At 34.6% G+C, this 20,784-nt stretch overlaps 2 protein-coding genes across 2 annotated transcripts; one reads left to right on the top strand and one right to left on the bottom strand.

Moving 5' to 3' along the window:
• Window positions 1–10,902: 10,902 nt before the first annotated feature.
• Window positions 10,903–14,840, top strand: LOC139843532 (probable carboxylesterase SOBER1-like). Its single transcript, XM_071833632.1, has 6 exons — window positions 10,903–11,239; window positions 12,875–12,927; window positions 13,153–13,276; window positions 13,383–13,507; window positions 14,226–14,333; window positions 14,571–14,840. The coding sequence occupies exons 1-6, from the start codon at window positions 10,936–10,938 to the stop codon at window positions 14,658–14,660; spliced, it is 804 nt and encodes a 267-aa protein (XP_071689733.1). The 5' UTR covers window positions 10,903–10,935; the 3' UTR covers window positions 14,661–14,840.
• Window positions 14,841–15,744: 904 nt separating this feature from the next.
• LOC139843529 (tropinone reductase-like 3) lies at window positions 15,745–18,458 on the bottom strand. Its single transcript, XM_071833631.1, has 6 exons — window positions 18,193–18,458; window positions 17,950–18,066; window positions 17,142–17,276; window positions 16,861–16,986; window positions 16,617–16,718; window positions 15,745–16,022 (listed from the first exon to the last, which is right to left on the bottom strand). The coding sequence occupies exons 1-6, from the start codon at window positions 18,328–18,330 to the stop codon at window positions 15,873–15,875; spliced, it is 768 nt and encodes a 255-aa protein (XP_071689732.1). The 5' UTR covers window positions 18,331–18,458; the 3' UTR covers window positions 15,745–15,872.
• Between the last annotated feature and the right edge of the window lie 2,326 nt (window positions 18,459–20,784).

Here is a 20,784-nt window from a genome sequence, read left to right as displayed (position 1 = left end):
GAAGCTAACTCTTGTCTATTTTACAGTATAAAAATACAAAATGGATAGACAACCCAATATTTTAAGAGACCTACCCGGAGACATGATTGATGAAATCTTGTCTAGAGTCGGTCAGAATTCTTCGGCACAACTATTTAAGGCGAGATCAGTTTGTAAGACATTCGAAGAACGTTCCAAGAATGCCTTGGTTTATAAAAGGCTTTCGTTCGAAAGATGGGGGATATCACATTGGGAAATCCATAAGTTACGATGTGTTTACTTTGACGCATATATTGCGGGGAACTCAAATGCTATTTTACGCAATGGGTTAAGAAATTATTTTGACTCAATATATCCGAATATTGGACTTCGTGATTTAGAAAAAGCGGCTAACATGCAACATAAAGAAGCATGTTATGCTTACGGATTAGTAATGTTCGCTTCTCACCAAAGTGAGAACAAGAATATCGGCCTACAACTATTAAACAAAACGTTCCCACAAGTGACGGAGTCGGTAATTGGGGTAAGAAATGAGGTTTTTAGATTATTACAGGACTGTTGGACATTACGTAACCCTCGTCCCTTTGATGACGTTACAACACGCTGTCTTATCAACGGCCATAACGGTTATGTTCTACAAGACCAAGGATGGGAAGTAGTCCTAGTAAAACCAGAATGCATGACTTGTTTCTGGACGTATGAATTACGTGTCTTTATTGCCTTTGCTGAACGACTTGTGTACTAGCTAGAATTATCTTCACAACTATCTTGTATCAAAGTTATTGTGTGCTATATTTCATGCTTTATATAAAATAAGCGGTATTGTAAGTTTGTAAAATATTGTATAAAAGTTTGAACGCGAAATATTATTATAATCAGTTTTTCATATAGAATTGTAGTAGTTGAATTGTATATTAGCTACTAAGTATGAACTTAACGGGTAGGTACTACCCGAATTTAAACTTATAAAACGCTAATATGAAGAAAAAGCTTTTATAAATGAGTTCATATTATGCTACGAAATACTATTAACTACTCTTAATATTCTGTATGATTAACTTGTTCCATTTGACTATTTTGAAGAAAATGGCACCGACTACTCGACACACCGTGAATATGAATGAAGAGGAATTCCGTACTTTTCTAGCTTCAAACATAGCCGCAGTACAGGCTGCGCTACATACCAACAATAACCTTGGATCTAGCAGTACAGGAAATTGTGTAGGATGCACCTACAAAGAATTCACTGCCTGCAAACCTTTGGAATTTGATGGAACTGAAGGACCGATCGGTTTGAAACGGTGGACCGAGAAGGTCGAATCGGTGTTTGCCATAAGTAAGTGTACTGAAGAGGACAAAGTAAAGTACGCTACGCATACCTTCACAGGTTCTGCATTAACATGGTGGAATACCTATCTAGAGCAAGTGGGACAAGATGATGCTTACGCACTACCGTGGTCAGCATTCAAGCACTTGATGAACGAGAAGTACCGTCCCAGAACCGAGGTCAATAAGCTCAAGACAGAACTTAGAGGGTTACGAACCCAAGGATTTGATATTACCACGTACGAAAGAAGATTCACAGAATTGTGCCTATTGTGTCCGGGAGCGTTCGAAGATGAGGAAGACAAGATCGACGCATTTGTGAAAGGATTACCGAAAAGAATCCAAGAAGATATAAGTTCACACGAGCCTGCCTCCATACAACAGGCATGTAGAATGGATCACAAACTAGTGAACCAGATTGAAGAAAGAATTAAAGAACAGACTGCTGAAGAGGCCAATGTGAAGCAAGTCAAAAGAAAGTGGGAGGAAAACGGTGATAAGAATCACCAATATAACAACAACAGCAATTACAACAATAATCGCAACAATTATCCCAACAATCGCAACATCAATCGCAACTACAACAAACGGCCCAACAACAATAACAACAACAACAACAGCAACTACAACAATCATCCCAACAACAATAATAACCGCAGCAGCAACAACAATCAGAAGCAGCTATGCCAAAGGTGTGAAAAGTATCACTCGGGGTTCTGCACCAAATTTTGCAACAAGTGTAAAAGAAATGGTCATAGCGCGTCGAAGTGTGAGGTCTATGGACCAGGGGTTAATAGAACGAAAGGGACAAATGGTGTCGGAACGAGTAATGGCGGAGCAAGTAGTGTCGGAGCAAGTTATGCCAATGTAGTTTGTTATAAATGTGGAAAACCGGGCCACATTATTAGAAATTGCCCGAACCAGGAGAACACGAATGGACAAGGCCGTGGAAGAGTTTTCAATATTAATGCGGCAGAGGCACAGGAAGACCCGGAGCTTGTTACGGGTACGTTTCTTATTGATAATAAATCTGCTTACGTTTTATTTGATTCGGGTGCGGATAGAAGCTATATGAGTAGAGATTTTTGTGCTAAATTAAGTTGTCCATTGACGCCTTTGGATAGTAAATTTTTACTCGAATTAGCAAATGGTAAATTAATTTCAGCAGATAATATATGTCGGAATCGAGAAATTAAACTGGTAAGCGAAACATTTAAGATTGACTTGATACCAGTAGAGTTAGGGAGTTTTGATGTGATAATCGGTATGGACTGGTTGAAAGAAGTGAAAGCAGAGATCGTTTGTTACAAAAATGCAATTCGCATTATACGCGAAAAAGGAAAACCCTTAATGGTGTACGGAGAAAAGGGCAACACGAAGCTACATCTTATTAGTAATTTGAAGGCACAAAAACTAATAAGAAAAGGTTGCTATGCTGTTCTAGCACACGTCGAGAAAGTACAAACTGAAGAAAAGAGCATCAATGATGTTCCCGTCGCAAAAGAATTTCCCGATGTATTTCCGAAAGAATTACCGGGATTACCCCCACATCGATCCATTGAATTTCAAATAGATCTTGTACCAGGAGCTGCACCAATAGCTCGTGCTCCTTACAGACTCGCACCCAGCGAGATGAAAGAACTGCAAAGCCAATTACAAGAACTTTTAGAGCATGGTTTCATTCGACCAAGCACGTCACCGTGGGGAGCTCCTGTTTTGTTTGTCAAGAAGAAAGATGGTACATTCAGGTTGTGTATCGACTACCGAGAGTTGAACAAACTTACCATCAAGAACCGCTACCCACTACCGAGAATCGACGACTTATTTGATCAACTACAAGGCTCGTCTGTTTATTCAAAGATTGACTTACGTTCCGGGTATCATCAAATGCGGGTGAAAGAAGATGATATTCCAAAGACTGCTTTCAGAACACGTTACGGTCATTACGAGTTTATGGTCATGACGTTTGGTTTAACTAATGCACCAGCTGTGTTCATGGACCTTATGAACCGAGTGTGTGGACCATACCTTGACAAGTTTGTCATTGTTTTTATTGATGACATACTTATTTACTCAAAGAATGACCAAGAACACTGTGAACATTTGAGAAAGGTGTTAGAAGTATTGAGGGAGGAAGAATTGTATGCTAAGTTTTCAAAGTGTGCATTTTGGTTGGAAGAAGTTCAATTCCTCGGTCACATAGTGAACAAAGAAGGTATTAAGGTGGATCCGGCAAAGATAGAAACTGTTGAAAAGTGGGAAACCCCGAAAACTCCGAAACACATACGCCAGTTTTTAGGACTAGCTGGTTACTACAGAAGGTTCATCCAAGACTTTTCCAGAATAGTAAAACCCTTGACTGCATTAACGCATAAAGGGAAGAAATTTGAATGGAATGATGAACAAGAGAAAGCGTTTCAGTTATTGAAGAAAAAGCTAACTACGGCACCTATATTGTCATTGCCTGAAGGGAATGATGATTTTGTGATTTATTGTGACGCATCAAAGCAAGGTCTCGGTTGTGTATTAATGCAACGAACGAAGGTGATTGCTTATGCGTCTAGACAATTGAAGATTCACGAACAAAATTATACGACGCATGATTTGGAATTAGGCGCGGTTGTTTTTGCATTAAAGACTTGGAGGCACTACTTATATGGGGTCAAAAGTATTATATATACCGACCACAAAAGTCTTCAACACATATTTAATCAGAAACAACTGAATATGAGGCAGCGTAGGTGGATTGAATTGTTGAATGATTACGACTTTGAGATTCGTTACCACCCGGGGAAGGCAAATGTGGTAGCCGATGCCTTGAGCAGGAAGGACAGAGAATCCATTCGAGTAAAATCTATGAATATAATGATTCATAATAACCTTACTACTCAAATAAAGGAGGCACAACAAGGAGTTTTAAAAGAGGGAAATTTAAAGGATGAAATACCCAAGGGATCGGAGAAGCATCTTAATATTCTGGAAGACGGAACCCGGTATAGGGCTGAAAGGATTTGGGTACCAAAATTTGGAGATATGAGAGAAATGGTACTTAGAGAAGCTCATAAAACCAGATACTCAATACATCCTGGAACGGGGAAGATGTACAAGGATCTCAAGAAATATTTTTGGTGGCCGGGTATGAAAGCTGATGTTGCTAAATATGTAGGAGAATGTTTGACGTGTTCTAAGGTCAAAGCTGAGCATCAGAAACCATCAGGTCTACTTCAACAACCCGAAATCCCGGAATGGAAATGGGAAAACATTACCATGGATTTCATCACTAAATTGCCAAGGACTGCAAGTGGTTTTGATACTATTTAGGTAATAGTTGACCGTCTCACCAAATCAGCACACTTCCTGCCAATAAGAGAAGATGACAAGATGGAGAAGTTAGCACGACTGTATTTAAAGGAAGTCGTCTCCAGACATGGAATACCAATCTCTATTATCTCTGATAGGGATGGCAGATTTATTTCAAGATTCTGGCAGACATTACAGCAAGCATTAGGAACTCGTCTAGACATGAGTACTGCCTATCATCCACAAACTAATGGGCAGAGCGAAAGGACGATACAAACGCTTGAAGACATGCTACGAGCATGTGTTATTGATTTCAGAAACAGTTGGGATCGACATCTACCATTAGCAGAATTTTCCTACAACAACAGCTACCATTCAAGCATTGAGATGGCGCCGTTTGAAGCACTTTATGGTAGAAAGTGCAGGTCTCCGATTTGTTGGAGTGAAGTGGGGGATAGACAGATTACGGGTCCGGAGATTATACAAGAATCTACCGAGAAGATCATCCAAATTCAACAACGGTTGAAAACCGCCCAAAGTCGACAAAAGAGCTACGCTGACATTAAAAGAAAAGATATAGAATTTGAAATTGGAGAGATGGTCATGCTTAAAGTTGCACCTTGGAAAGGCGTTGTTCGATTTGGTAAACGAGGGAAATTAAATCCAAGGTATATTGGACCATTCAAGATTATTGATCGTGTCGGACCAGTAGCTTACCGACTTGAGTTACCTCAACAACTCGCGACTGTACATAACACTTTTCCCGTCTCGAATTTGAAGAAATGTTTTGCTAAAGAAGATCTCACTATTCCGTTAGATGAAATCCAAATCAACGAAAAACTTCAATTCATCGAAGAACCCATCGAAATAATGGATCGTGAGGTTAAAAGACTTAAGCAAAACAAGATACCAATTGTTAAGGTTCGTTGGAATGCTCGTAGAGGACCCGAGTTCACCTGGGAGCGTGAAGATCAGATGAAGAAGAAATACCCGCATCTATTTCCAGAAGATTCGTCAACACCTTCAACAGCTTAAAATTTCGGGACGAAATTTATTTAACGGGTAGGTACTGTAGTGACCCGAACTTTTCCATGTTTATATATATTAATTGAGATTGATATTTACATGATTAAATGTTTCCAACATGTTAAGCAATCAAACTTGTTAAGACTTGATTAATTGAAATATGTTTCATATAGACAATTGACCACCCAAGTTGACCGGTGATTCACGAACGTTAAAACTTGTAAAAACTATATGATGGCATATATATGGATATATATATATATAGTTAACATGATACTATGATAAGTAAACATATCATTAAGTATATTAACAATGAACTACATATGTAAAAACAAGACTGCTAACTTAATGATTTTTAAACGAGACATATATGTAACGATTATCGTTGTAAAGACATTTAATGTATATATATCATATTAAGAGATATTCATACATGATAATATCATGATAATATAATAATTTAAAATCTCATTTTATATTATAAACATTGGGTTAACAACATTTAACAAGATCGTTAACCTAAAGGTTTCAAAACAACACTTACATGTAACGACTAACGATGACTTAACGACTCAGTTAAAATGTATATACATGTAGTGTTTTAATATGTATTTATACACTTTTGAAAGACTTCAATACACTTATCAAAATACTTCTACTTAACAAAAATGCTTACAATTACATCCTCGTTCAGTTTCATCAATAATTCTACTCGTATGCACCCGTATTCGTACTCGTACAATACACAGCTTTTAGATGTATGTACTATTGGTATATACACTCCAATGATCAGCTCTTAGCAGCCCATGTGAGTCACCTAACACATGTGGGAACCATCATTTGGCAACTAGCATGAAATATCTCATAAAATTACAAAAATATGAGTAATCATTCATGACTTATTTACATGAAAACAAAATTACATATCCTTTATATCTAATCCATACACCAACGACCAAAAACACCTACAAACACTTTCATTCTTCAATTTTCTTCATCTAATTGATCTCTCTCAAGTTCTATCTTCAAATTCTAAGTGTTCTTCATATATTCTACAAGTTCTAGTTACATAAAATCAAGAATACTTTCAAGTTTGCTAGCTCACTTCCAATCTTGTAAGGTGATCATCCAACCTCAAGAAATCTTTGTTTCTTACAGTAGGTTATCATTCTAATACAAGGTAATAATCATATTCAAACTTTGGTTCAATTTCTATAACTATAACAATCTTATTTCAAGTGATGATCTTACTTGAACTTGTTTTCGTGTCATGATTCTGCTTCAAGAACTTCGAGCCATCCAAGGATCCGTTGAAGCTAGATCTATTTTTCACTTTTCCAGTAGGTTTATCCAAGGAACTTAAGGTAGTAATGATGTTCATAACATCATTCAATTCATACATATAAAGCTATCTTATTCGAAGGTTTAAACTTGTAATCACTAGAACATAGTTTAGTTAATTCTAAACTTGTTCGCAAACAAAAGTTAATCCTTCTAACTTGACTTTCAAAATCAACTAAACACATGTTCTATATCTATATGATATGCTAACTTAATGATTTAAAACCTGGAGACACGAAAAACATCGTAAAACCGGATTTACGCCGTCGTAGTAACACCGCGGGCTGTTTTAGGTTAGTTAATTAAAAACTATGATAAACTTTGATTTAAAAGTTGTTATTCTGAGAAAATGATTTTTATTATGAACATGAAACTATATCCAAAAATTATGGTTAAACTCAAAGTGGAAGTATGTTTTCTAAAATGGTCATCTAGACGTCGTTCTTTCGACTGAAATGACTACCTTTACAAAAACGACTTGTAACTTATTTCTCTGACTATAAACCTATACTTTTTCTGTTTAGATTCATAAAATAGAGTTCAATATGAAACCATAGCAATTTGATTCACTCAAAACGGATTTAAAATGAAGAAGTTATGGGTAAAACAAGATTGGATAATTTTTCTCATTTTAGCTACGTGAAAATTGGTAAAAAATCTATTCCAACCATAACTTAATCAACTTGTATTGTATATTATGTAATCTTGAGATACCATAGACACGTATACAATGTTTCGACCTATCATGTCGACACATCTATATATATTTCGGAACAACCATAGACACTCTATATGTGAATGTTGGAGTTAGCTATACAGGGTTGAGGTTGATTCCAAAATATATATAGTTTGAGTTGTGATCAATACTGAGATACGTATACACTGGGTCGTGGATTGATTCAAGATAATATTTATCGATTTATTTCTGTACATCTAACTGTGGACAACTAGTTGTAGGTTACTAACGAGGACAGCTGACTTAATAAACTTAAAACATCAAAATATATTAAAAGTGTTGTAAATATATTTTGAACATACTTTGATATATATGTATATATTGTTATAGGTTCGTGAATCAACCAGTGGCCAAGTCTTACTTCCCGACGAAGTAAAAATCTGTGAAAGTGAGTTATAGTCCCACTTTTAAAATCTAATATTTTTGGGATGAGAATACATGCAGGTTTTATAAATGATTTACAAAATAGACACAAGTACGTGAAACTACATTCTATGGTTGAATTATCGAAATCGAATATGCCCCTTTTTATTAAGTCTGGTAATCTAAGAATTAGGGAACAGACACCCTAATTGACGCGAATCCTAAAGATAGATCTATTGGGCCTAACAAACCCCATCCAAAGTACCGGATGCTTTAGTACTTCGAAATTTATATCATATCCGAAGGGTGTCCCGGAATGATGGAGATATTCTTATATATGCATCTTGTTAATGTCGGTTACCAGGTGTTCACCATATGAATGATTTTTATCTCTATGTATGGGATGTGTATTGAAATATGAAATCTTGTGGTCTATTATTATGATTTGATATATATAGGTTAAACCTATAACTCACCAACATTTTTGTTGACGTTTTAAGCATGTTTATTCTCAGGTGATTATTAAGAGCTTCCGCTGTCGCATACTTAAATAAGGACGAGATTTGGAGTCCATGCTTGTATGATATTGTGTAAAAACTGCATTCAAGAAACTTATTTTGTTGTAACATATTTGTATTGTAAACCATTATGTAATGGTCGTGTGTAAACAGGATATTTTAGATTATCATTATTTGATAATCTACGTAAAGCTTTTTAAACCTTTATTGATGAAATAAAGGTTATGGTTTGTTTTAAAATGAATGCAGTCTTTGAAAAACGTCTCATATAGAGGTCAAAACCTCGCAACGAAATCAATTAATATGGAACGTTTTTAATCAATAAGAACGGGACATTTCAAAAACCGCCCTTAATTGGCCAAGACACATGTTAGATCACTAAAACTAGTGATTTAAAGTCTACTAACTTAAACCAACACAAACTTTGGGTAATTCATACCCATTTCACCCAAACTAGGTCAACATTACTCTTTCGACCCATTTTAAATACTTAAACTTACAAACTTGGTCAACTTAACCCAATTACAATTTTCCTTCAATTACAAGTGTATTAGTGACTAAAAACGCCATTTAACACTTTAAATCTCAAAACATAAGACCAAACCCTAGATTATAGCTATTTAGGGTTTTCTTTCATCAACATAACTCAAATCCACCCATATTACCCCCAAATGGGTCTTACAAGTTCCAAATGAACCAAACCCTAGCATAAACTAATTAAAACTCAAAAAATGGAGTTAAGACTTACCAACACTATCCACTTGTAGCTAAGAACAAGGAGAACAACTTTAATTCTTGCTCCAAAGATCAACTCTCAATTCTTCATTCACAAATCTCACTTGAATTTAAATGGGTTTTTATGTTTGAGAGTAAAATGGAGGAAGAAAATAGAAAAGAAATGAGAAAAATGGAAAAGTGGTGGAGATTAAATGCTCCCATCAGCTCTATACGTCAAATTACCAATTTGCCCCTTTAAATCACTTAAAATGAGCTAAATCCGGAATCAGTTCAGCAAAACTGCCGCGGCGCGGCGCCATTTGTCGCGGCGCGACACATAAAGGAAAAACTGACCCTCCTTAGCATGCTTCCTGACTTCGTTTTGCTTGAGATGCCGCGGCGCGGCTGAGGTCATCGTGGCGCGACAATACAAAGATATTTCGACCTGTTTAACAGGCCTCCTGACCTTGATTTCAGTTGAATACCGCGGCGCGACCTGGACTTCCGCGGCGCGGCAAAGGCCTGTGCCTGATCGTTTGCTCGACAACAAAATTTAATGATTAAATATTTGACTTGTACGCCCCGTCCTCGCTTCCTACATATGTCTAAACTTCACATTTACGTCTCACATGACTTAGCACCATAAAAACCCATGTATAAACTTCCACATGCATGCATTCTCAAGTGTATATATATATATATATATATATATATATATATATATATATATATATATATATATATATATATTGTATCTATACGTATACATATACATTCACACATAAACTAACGAGTTATAAACGTACTACGATTAAGTATGTACCTTTAAATATGTATGGGAAAAACGGGATGTTACAAAAAGAAAGATCTAATTTGAGTTGGTTGTTTCAGATTACTTAAACAAATAGCCTTCTAATAATAGACTTTGAAATCTCGAGTGTTCAAATTGATTCAGATAAAAAAAGCTTTTTTCATCATAAAAAACAACCAGATTTCTGACTTCTTGTATTGCATTACCTTAAAAAAATGAGAGTAATTGTACAGAAAAGAAATAACGATGGGTTTCTATGGAGCATATAGGAACAATCAGATTTAATCACTAATCTCTCCGATATCTATTCTAAAACTTTATGTTATCTTAGAGCATTCCCAACCATGACGCCCTTCTTTAGATTAACACATTGTCACATCAGCGCTACGTCACCATTTTATTTTCATCACTAACCCATAACATTTTACTCCCAACATGAAATACACACTAAATTAATTAATAAAATCAATTTACAAATACTAATGCTATATGTACAAGTAAATCAAACTTACACTTCCGTGAATCAAAATGCTGAAAATTGACGAAATGGTTGGCTAAATGAAATTGACAAGTGATTGGCAATGCACTCCTAATGGTAGCATATGATTGGCATTCAGTTGACACAAAATTGACACAAGATTGACACTGCCATTGAAACTACTCTTGATAGTTTACAATCTATAAAATATAACTTATTTTTGATTTTAAAAATGATGCAAAAATTAAAAAACAGAAAAACAAAAGTAGGCTAAAATGTGTCACAAACCTCACAATTACAATAACAAAAGCGGTGAGCTAAAAAACCCCATGGAACCAAAATGAAAAAGGCATCTTCCGAATCAATACTTTTCTTTATAAAACCAGTTGCCCTGCTCACCCTCACTTTCTCCATCACCATTTTCATAATATTCCTCTCATTTCCTTCATCATCTCCTAAATCTAAAACCCTTGGATCCTTAAAGTCAAAGTCAATGTCGTCTAGAAGCTTCATATTATGGTTGCACGGTTTAGGTGACTCCGGTCCAGCCAATGAACCCATCAAATCTATCTTCACTTCCTCTCAATTCAATAACACTCAATGGTCTTTCCCTACTGCTCCTTCTCAACCTGTTTCTTGTAATTGTAAGTCCCTTTTTTAAGCTTCATTTTTTGGTTGCTGAATTTTTAACTAATAATTTGTATAATTAGGGTTTGTGCTTAGGGTTTGATTTTGAGTTAGTATCATATGTCAACTTTAGTATTTTTTTTTTTCCGAACGGCAATATTGGCATCACTCAGAGGGACTTAACCACCTTCGCGACGATGCTGGCAGTACCATCGAAGGTTGGGAAAACCACTGGAGACCTTCTCGAATCGCATTGATGAATCGCATTGATGTTGCCATCAAAAGGTTGGAAACTCCCCGTTTTGAGTGATAATCGAACTTGGGTTGGCAGTACTCCAAGTTGGATCTCACCCCATATCACTAAGTTAAGGCTCCGGTGTCAAATTTAGTGTTATGGATTCCTTATTGTGCGTAATTTATGTGAAGCTGAGATCAACCAGAAGAAAATTACATAACGAGTATCCTAAATAAATTTGATACATAAACGTGTTGTACTACATTTGGCGGAACTTAATAGGGTCTAGGAGGGGTCTAGCCCCCCCTAAATTTGAGTAATTTGTGAAATTTATAGCTATTCGAGTTACACACATTTGACCTTTTGAATTAACCAAATTGGAACCCGTATGAAGAACATATGGCAATTGGCAAAAATGGTGAAGATCGCAAAGTTTGCATTTATCAACAATTACTTTACAAGAGGTATCGGGTTCAAACCTCACTAACAACATGGTGATAGGGAAAAGGGTTAGAAACGGTCATGGAATAACATGGTTAGGCCACGTACACCACGTGCACCTATAAAAAATACTCCCTTTTTTCAGGTAGTCTGAACTAGAAAAATAATTTTTTTACACTTTACCCTTTAAGCGTGTTATATAATATAATACTTGATGAAAGTGTTACTAATAAAAACACATTTAAAACTCAATTCATTCATATAATTTTCATCAAATATTATATAAGACAAATGAAAATATTTGAAGTCAGCTAAAAATATTGGTTTGAAAAGCTGGACACTTATAGTGGGATGGAAATGGGATGGAAGAAGTATTTATTTTGGTGTATGACTCGAGTTTGCATGTGTTTGTTTTCAAGCTTACATGATTTAATACGTTTATATTTTTATGTTTTGATACCAAACGGGTAGGGTACCACTTTTTTACCATACTAGTACGGAACCGTACCAGTACTAAAGCGCTTCTATTGGTAACGCATTTGATACTTACATTAGGGTAAAAAATAATAGATGACCAGTTCAGTATGACTCTGTACCGGTTTTGTACCATGCTCATCCTTATTGCAAGCCCTCAATTTATTACTAAGTATTGCCTACCCCAACTAGTTTGAAAATTTGTAATTTTCTGGGATCAACAAATGTGAATTTGTTTGTTGTAGGTTTGTAAGTAAGTTGTGATATAGCTTTAGAGAATAGTCACATGTCACAAAATCAGAAACCCTTTTTGTAAGATTTAGGATGCTATAGCAACTATGTTGCCTTGTCGAATATCATTAATCATCTTTTACTATGATGACGGTGTGCTGTATAATAGTGAAAGGCAAAATGATTCTTTTTATTTTATTTAAAACTTTATATATGTATATGTATATCAATATATTATATATCATAAACAATGTCTTAAATTTATCTACAGATGGTTCTGTGATGCCTTCATGGTTCGACATTCATGAGATACCTATAACCGCTGTAAGCTATCTTTCTCCATTTATTTTGTAGTTTTCAACGTCCTGCACTTTTTATCCGCAGTTTACAATATCTCGTTTTCGAGCTTTAAATGATTATATAATTGGTTTTTAGGCAATTAGTATTTCATCGTTCATCCATAGTGTTAGACATCTTTAGCTTAAAATTGTTTTGTTCTGTTTAAAATTTTAACAATTTTCACATTTAATCCCTGTACTGAATGTGCAGAATTCTCCTGTGGATGAAAGTTCGTTACTTAAAGCAGTTCAAAATGTGCATTCAATGATTGACAAGAAGGTGGCTTCCGGAATTGACCCAAAAAATGTGTTTATTTGTGGCTTTAGTCAAGGAGGTCTCTATCTCTTTCAAAAACACACACACACACACACACAAACACAAGCATGCATGCGTCTGTGTATGGAAACAACATTAACATAACATTATTATGAATGTTGCAGGTGCTTTGACCTTAGCTAGTGTTCTGCTATATCCAAAAACGCTTGGTGGGGGTGCAATCTTTAGCGGATGGGTACCTTTCAATTCTAGCTCTATAATAGAGCGAATCACACCCGAGGCAAAAAGGGTATGTTTCGTTTACTGATTTTAACATTTTATGTTGCATACTGTAGAGGTGGCAATTTCAACCCACTTACAAATGTGTGGATTTGGGTTTCCATTCATTTCAAATGGGTTAAACAGTCAAATCAAGTAATATTATTATTTAAACGGACTGAAAGTCGGATAAACTTGAATATTTATTTCAAATTCCCTCCTATAATGCATTATTGGAAGATTTAGATTAATAGTCAAACCATTAGTTTGTATTTAAACAATTTTAATAACGGACTAATGGACACAAAAGTATCTAGGGATCAACCCATACTAAATTTTAGCTCTCTTCAAACTGAGCGAATATTGACTGATTACTTGACCCAGCCATCTTGCCACCTCTGAATTTGAGTTATATACCCACATTTATATACCCACATTTATATACATGTATATATACTTCGCCATCTGACTAAATTTGCAATGTAATTCCTAGAGAATTTGAATATTTCCTAAAATATGTCTTTGAGTAATGGTAAGTAATGGTAATTGAGGAAATATTTGTGGACCTAAATCGGTATATTCAGATGTTTACTAGTGACATTGAGCAGATTTGGAAGTCAAAATTTTTCAAGAATAGAACTTTATAATTGTTGAATTCAGTATTGAAGTATTGCACTTTCTTATGCTGAATTATAGTTTCTTTTGCTACCCGGAAGCTTAATTGTAATGAGTATTTGATCAATGTGCAGACCCCAATGTTGTGGTCTCATGGTATGGCTGATGGGACGGCTCTATTCGAAGCTGGACAAGCGGGCCCACCATTCCTTCAACATGTTGGCATGAACTGTGAATTTAAGGTACTAAGTCTGACCAGTTAAAATTGCCACATTCTTCTTCTTCGGATGTCACAAAGATTGCAACTTTTTGCCTTTTCAGTAGTTTTAAATGTTAAATTTCTATATGTTTTTCATGATTTTTACGAATAGTTTGATGTTCTTGATTTTTCTTCCAAAAACTTATGTTTACCATATTGAATGAAATTTTAGTTATTCCATATTCACTTGAATGCTCTTCTTGAATTCTCAAAATGACAGGCGTATCCTGGACTTGCCCATTCGCTAAACAATCAGGAGTTTCAACACCTCGAATCGTGGATCAAATCCCGCTTACAAAGTTCCTCTTGAAGGTTTGAAAATCATTGACTTTTCACTTGTATTCAAGAATATAGATGAGGTCAGCAATTTGCTTTTTAAATTTAGAAGATGTATATGTGGATGTTTAACCTCATCAAGAGCTCCAAAATGTTTACAATTTAATAATGTGATAAAGTACTTATTAAATATTTATTTGATGCACGGTTTGACATGAAAGCACAAGTAGTACTTTTTTAGTTAGCTCACACTCTTATCAAGTACAGTCATAACATGGCTTACTAAAGGCTTCAGTACTTTGAACTTACGGGTGTATCCTAAACAAGAATATGGGTTTAGTTTGCTAGATATTATAGTTTAGACCTTTAGAATGTATATTTAGGAACTCATAAAAAAAGTGTAGTTTAACTTCAATCGAGTGTTACGATCCCTCTTGCAAAATGAAGGGATTTTGTGAAATATGTATTGGGTTCGATCCTAATTCTTCGTGGTTAGCCACACATGGGCGGACACAGCTTCATTTGCAAGGGTATATGCAAAACTTCCTTTGGGATATAAATCATCCGAGGTTTATGTACGGCACATGCATTTGGATTTAGACATGCGTCGTGTCTAAATTCAATTCCAATTCCGCCAGAATCTCATTGGATTCCGTGAGCCAGACGGGGTCTAAGATAATTATGCTGTTAATAATCTGTAATGTTTGGGTTGTACGAATTATCTAAAATATCGCAATCAAAGCATCTGAAGTTTTGAACAGACACTAATAGAATTCAATTCTTTGACTTTACGGTTTGAAAATGGAGGATTGATGTTCTTCAATACATATAAACATACTAATGACCAGTGTACGATGATCTATATTCCTAGTATCTACAAATGTGTACAAGAACTTTCATGTATCAAGTGTGACACTGATTAATTTTAAGGGCTTGTTAATGATATGGGTGAAGATATTTACTAAATTGGACAGGTCAGACGGGTTATAAAATACAACGCTAAGTACACGTTTTATTCCCGTGTATAGAGCAAAATCGCCTGTGTAAATAACATCAGCTAGAAAATCACCCTTGATTTTCTAGAATACTAGAGATGAATAAAAAAGGATAAAAGTGTCTGCAGCTAAACACACTTTTATTTGCCAAACTTCAAAGTCACCAGTCATTATATTATATAGTTATATAAATTCTGAAGTTGCACACAAGAAGCTTAAAAGAGGAAAAAAGTTAAAAATAAAAAAGGAGATCATAAGCGGGAAGGTGCTCCTCCGGCAACCACAATAGTCTCACCGGTTATATATGAAGCTTCATCAGAAGCCAAGAAAGCGGTGGCTGCAGCCATGTCTTCTGTTGTCCCAAGCCTCTTTAGCGGTGTCTTACCTTCAAGGTCCTTCCTCTGTTCATGAAATATAAGTCAGAGCTTCATAAATTCTGACTTGCATATTTTATATGGCTAAACTGGTAAACGTTTTAGGTTAGTCTTGTTCAGGCTACCAAACGAAGGGGGGTATTTTATTACTAAAATGTACGAGACCTAATCGGTTTATGCTGTGACCGTTTCCTACCCTTTTCCATGGCCACCCGCGATATGTTGGTACTAAGGTTTGAACTTGTCACCTCTTGAAAATTAGTTACATATTCTATGTAAAACGAAATAAAATCTCCATTGTCTCATGACAAAAAAAAGTTAAAATAGTGTATCCAAAAGTTGTCGTTGTTACTAATTTTCCTTATCTTGTCCTTGACCTTGATACATGATTGAAAGATGTTTATGCATTTGATTAATGCTCGAATGTTAAAAAGGGCCGAAATAGTTGATTCTATCGAAATTGTCCATTGTATTTTCACGAGATTTATTAGTTTGTGTAAAAAGCCCAAATACAAGGGTTAACAAACTTAACATCTCATTGTTGATATGAAATTATGAATAAAAGGACACCTTTTTGTTAAAGGCAAACACACACACCCTACATGAATAAAGGAAACTTACCATGGCTGGATTGCTGGTAATGTATTCGGCAAAGTGGGTAGGTACAAACCCTGGAGCGACACAGTTCACACGAGTATGTGGGGCCAACTCGGTTGCAAGAGCCTAAACACATAATGTAAAAACATTTTAAATCAGCAAGAGTTACTGAACTGGTTGCACTAGCAACAACATTTTTCAATCAATCTATATCGGCAGATGGTATAGGAGTTTCTAAAGAAGAATACTCAAAGATATAAAAAAACACCTTTGTAAGACCAAGAAGAGCGGTTTTTGTGACACCGTACATCGCCAAGCCTGCTGGGGGTTCAAAAGCGCTGATCGAGGAAATAAAAACAATCGATGAACCTTTCGTCAAGTGAGTGGATGCTTCCTGTTAGAAAATCAGGAGAAAACGTACAGTATTAAAGCCATAGTGTATTTCTTGATTTAAGTTTTGAGGTATTGAAAATAGATGGTTAACAATCAGTCAGTCATTAAACGAACTTCCAGCAAAATAATAAATAAGAAGCTATGAATGAGACGTACCTGAAGAAGCAATATAGACGTTTTAACATTGATTTCCCAAAGCTTATCAAGGGATGTTTCTTTAGTTTGAAGAATGGCATCAACTGAAGGATTAGCAGCGGCATTCGACACTACCACGTCTATTTTCCCATATTTCTGCGTCAGAAAAAAAAGAGAAATTACGATTAAACAAAGCTACATAATCACACAAAACTTAATAGGGTCACATACAAACATACTGATCCTTAAGCATTTGATATATTCATTCAGCAGGGCCCTAAGGATGTACTTACTGAACCAAGATCTTTTGACTTGGATGAATAAGCTTGACAAGAAAACTTAACTACTGCAAAACATAACTCCAAATTGTATGCCCAAAAAAAAAACTCGAATCTTGATACAAGCAGATATTCGTGTGATGCACCAATTGGTGACTTATTCAAACAACGTTCTTTTTGAAAAATCAACTCGGGTAATTCATGATGGATAGCCAAACTAATCGGCTCAAAAATATTAAACATCGAATAACAATAACTTAATTTTGGAAAACGTTTCAAGCAACTCAAAGCTTAAGATGTCGAAAACATCATTTTCCTTGCTGAACTTGATAATCAAATGCTCAAGTTTCCATTGCTTTTGTAGAACAAATGTAACATTTGTAATCATAAACATGTCTCAACATGCTTTTTCAAACTTACATGTCATATTTTCAAGATCACCTTTTTCATAAGATAAACACTATTGGAGTATTTTCTATTATTTACTTTTCACAAACACTGATCTAAAATTGAAACAAATAAATAAAAAAAGAAAAAGAAAATTTGTTTACCTGTATAGTCTGGTCAATAAGATTCTTTCTTTGTTGTGCATTAGAAACATGACATACCAACCCCATTACTTCAATTCCTTGCTCCTTTAGCTTTTTAACTGCCTCATCAACATTTCTCTATCAAAATTACAAAAAAAAAAAAAAAAAAAAAAAAAAAAAAAAAAAAAAAGTTTTCATCTTTAAACTCAACTCAATTTCCCAGTTTCATAAAAAGAAAAGAAAAAGAAAAAGAAAAAAAAATACCTGTCTTCTAGATGAAATTACAACAGAAGCACCTTCTACACCAAGGCGTTGAGCAATACTATAACCTATACCTTGTGTTGATGCTGTAATTATTGCAACTTTGCCTTCAAATCTTCTTCCAATTTTTGAATTTTCCATTATTAATTGTTGTTGATCAAATCAAATGGTTGTTTAGTTTTTGGTGACTAGTAAGCGTTTCCTCATTTGACTATGGGGAATGTGGTTATTGAAAGAGATATATATGGGACCCACTTAGTATTTATCAATGTGATGATTTTGGAAGGATAAACTACTACTATGATTTTGGATTTTATCATTTGGAAATAATCTTAAGCAAATTGTTATACGGAGTAGTTTTTCTTTGAAGTTATAAAAGAATACTAATTTATTTACTTTTAATGTATAAAAATGTTTTAAATTGACAAAAAAATGTTGCCTGATTTTATACTAATGCTAAATTATTAAGCGATACTAACTAGTTGGGCGACCTGGCTTTGCGACGGTTCTTCACCCTTGATTAACATTAATTACATAGCTAATTATTGAAAAGTAATTATTTATCATTTTTTTTATTTTTCGTTTTACCGAGGAATGACCAAAAATAGTTATGTGGTTGATTTGTAATAAGCGTGAAAGTAATTATTCATCATTTTTTGTTTTACTTTTCGTCTTGTCGAGAGAAAAGACCCAAATGCTCAATCAATAAAGTGAGACGTACATCAACGATTGGTACAAACTATTTAATAAAATAGGAAAAACTATATATAATAACAATAAAACAGTTATTAAACAATGAGTTACGTAGTTAATTTATAATAAGAAAAAAAATTTAAACAATAATTAAGTGAAAAATTATGTGATTGATTTAATATGGAGTAGTAAAAATTATATGGTCAGTTTATAATGGATGAGAAGTTTATGGTCAAATTATGAAGTGTGAAAAGTTTGTAGTGATTTTGTAAAAGCTATAAAGGTAACTATTAAAAAAGGTGTGGGTGAATCGTAAAAAATAAAAATAATGATAATGAGTAGTTATGGAGTAGTGAAAATTTTGTGGTCAATTTATAGTGGATGAGAAGTTTGATGGTCAAATTGTAAAGTGTGAAAAGTTTGTGGTGAATTTGTAAAAAGTATGAAGTTAATTATTAGAAAGGTTGTGGGTGAATTGTAAAAAATAAAAAGTTTGGTGTGCATTTGTGAAGGGTTGGAAGTTTACTATTCATTTTGGCTATGTCATTTAGATATATAGGGTAATATGATCCGTGGATATTGTAGTTTTTGAGGAACATTTGAACTTTGTGACAAAATAAAGCCTTAATTGTGTTTGAACTTTGTAAGCGGATACTTAATTTGAAATCGAATAAGTAATATAAATAAATATATATGTATAAATATATACGTAATACCAAGTGGGAATTGCTCGAAACGTACCCCCAACTAGTCTATATGTTTGAACTTTGTGTGACTTATGATCATGAAGTTGATGAGTTGTGGTTCTTTCTTGTTTAGAGACTCGGAAGTGCCTAGCCCACAATGTTGTTCCAATGTACAAGGTTTGGTTCAAGCGGCTAATGCTTCAAACGATGTTCTAAAGCAAACTTGTCAATGCCTTGCGGGCGCACTTCAAACACTCCCAATTGACTTGGACAATGCAGCTAAACTCACACCGTTGTGTCGTCTCAACCTCTGGATTTACATTTGTATAAGCGTTTGAAATACTTGAATTTATTTTTGAGAATTAGCAATATTATTGATTATTGATCTTTGATCTATTCTCCATTTATTTAAAAGATAAAGTTTGATGAATAGTAACTAAATTGTGTTTTAATATTTGTACCATGCGCTTAAACACATGTATCAATAAGGAGCAACATTAAAGATTGTCACCCTTGTCAAACTTAAGGGGAATAAATGTAAATTTTTAAAGGTGTAAAGGTTAAATACAACGGAGGGCAAAAGGTAACTTGTATATTTATTTAATAAAAACTTCATCAACTTTACCCACATAAATTTTAACCATTATACCATATGTTTAAACACACATGCCAACATGGAGCAACATTACAAATTGTCACCCTTGCCAAACTTAAGGGATAAAAAAATAAATTTTCAATGATACAAAGGTTAAATACAAGGGTGGCAAAAAGTAACTTCTATATTTAATAAAAACCCCACCAACTTTACCCACATAAATATTCGACGAGAATAATCTCTTGTTCGACGCGAGTTAGGTTTCACCACCATAACCATTAAATTCGAAATAATATTGCGAAATAAACGCAACAAACTGTATTCGAAACGGATCTTCCATGCACTACCAACGGAGTTCTATTTTAGAGTAATAAACATGAAATTCAATTACATTTACATTTTAGGTCCCTACATTATTTATGAACATACAAATATACATAGCATATTATTAAATATACATGATCATCTCCCGAATTACCCTTATGTTACTGAAATTACGACTATTTAGATTTTACCACCATAAGCGTTAAACTTGAAATAATTTTACGAACTAAACGCAATAAACTATATTCGAAACGGATCTTCCACGCACTACCAACGGAGCTTTGTTTTAGAGTAATA

Source organism: Rutidosis leptorrhynchoides, chromosome 4 (genome assembly GCF_046630445.1).
Source record: "Rutidosis leptorrhynchoides isolate AG116_Rl617_1_P2 chromosome 4, CSIRO_AGI_Rlap_v1, whole genome shotgun sequence".
NCBI lineage: Eukaryota > Viridiplantae > Streptophyta > Magnoliopsida > Asterales > Asteraceae > Rutidosis > Rutidosis leptorrhynchoides.
This window is presented reverse-complemented; position numbering and strand designations above follow the sequence as displayed.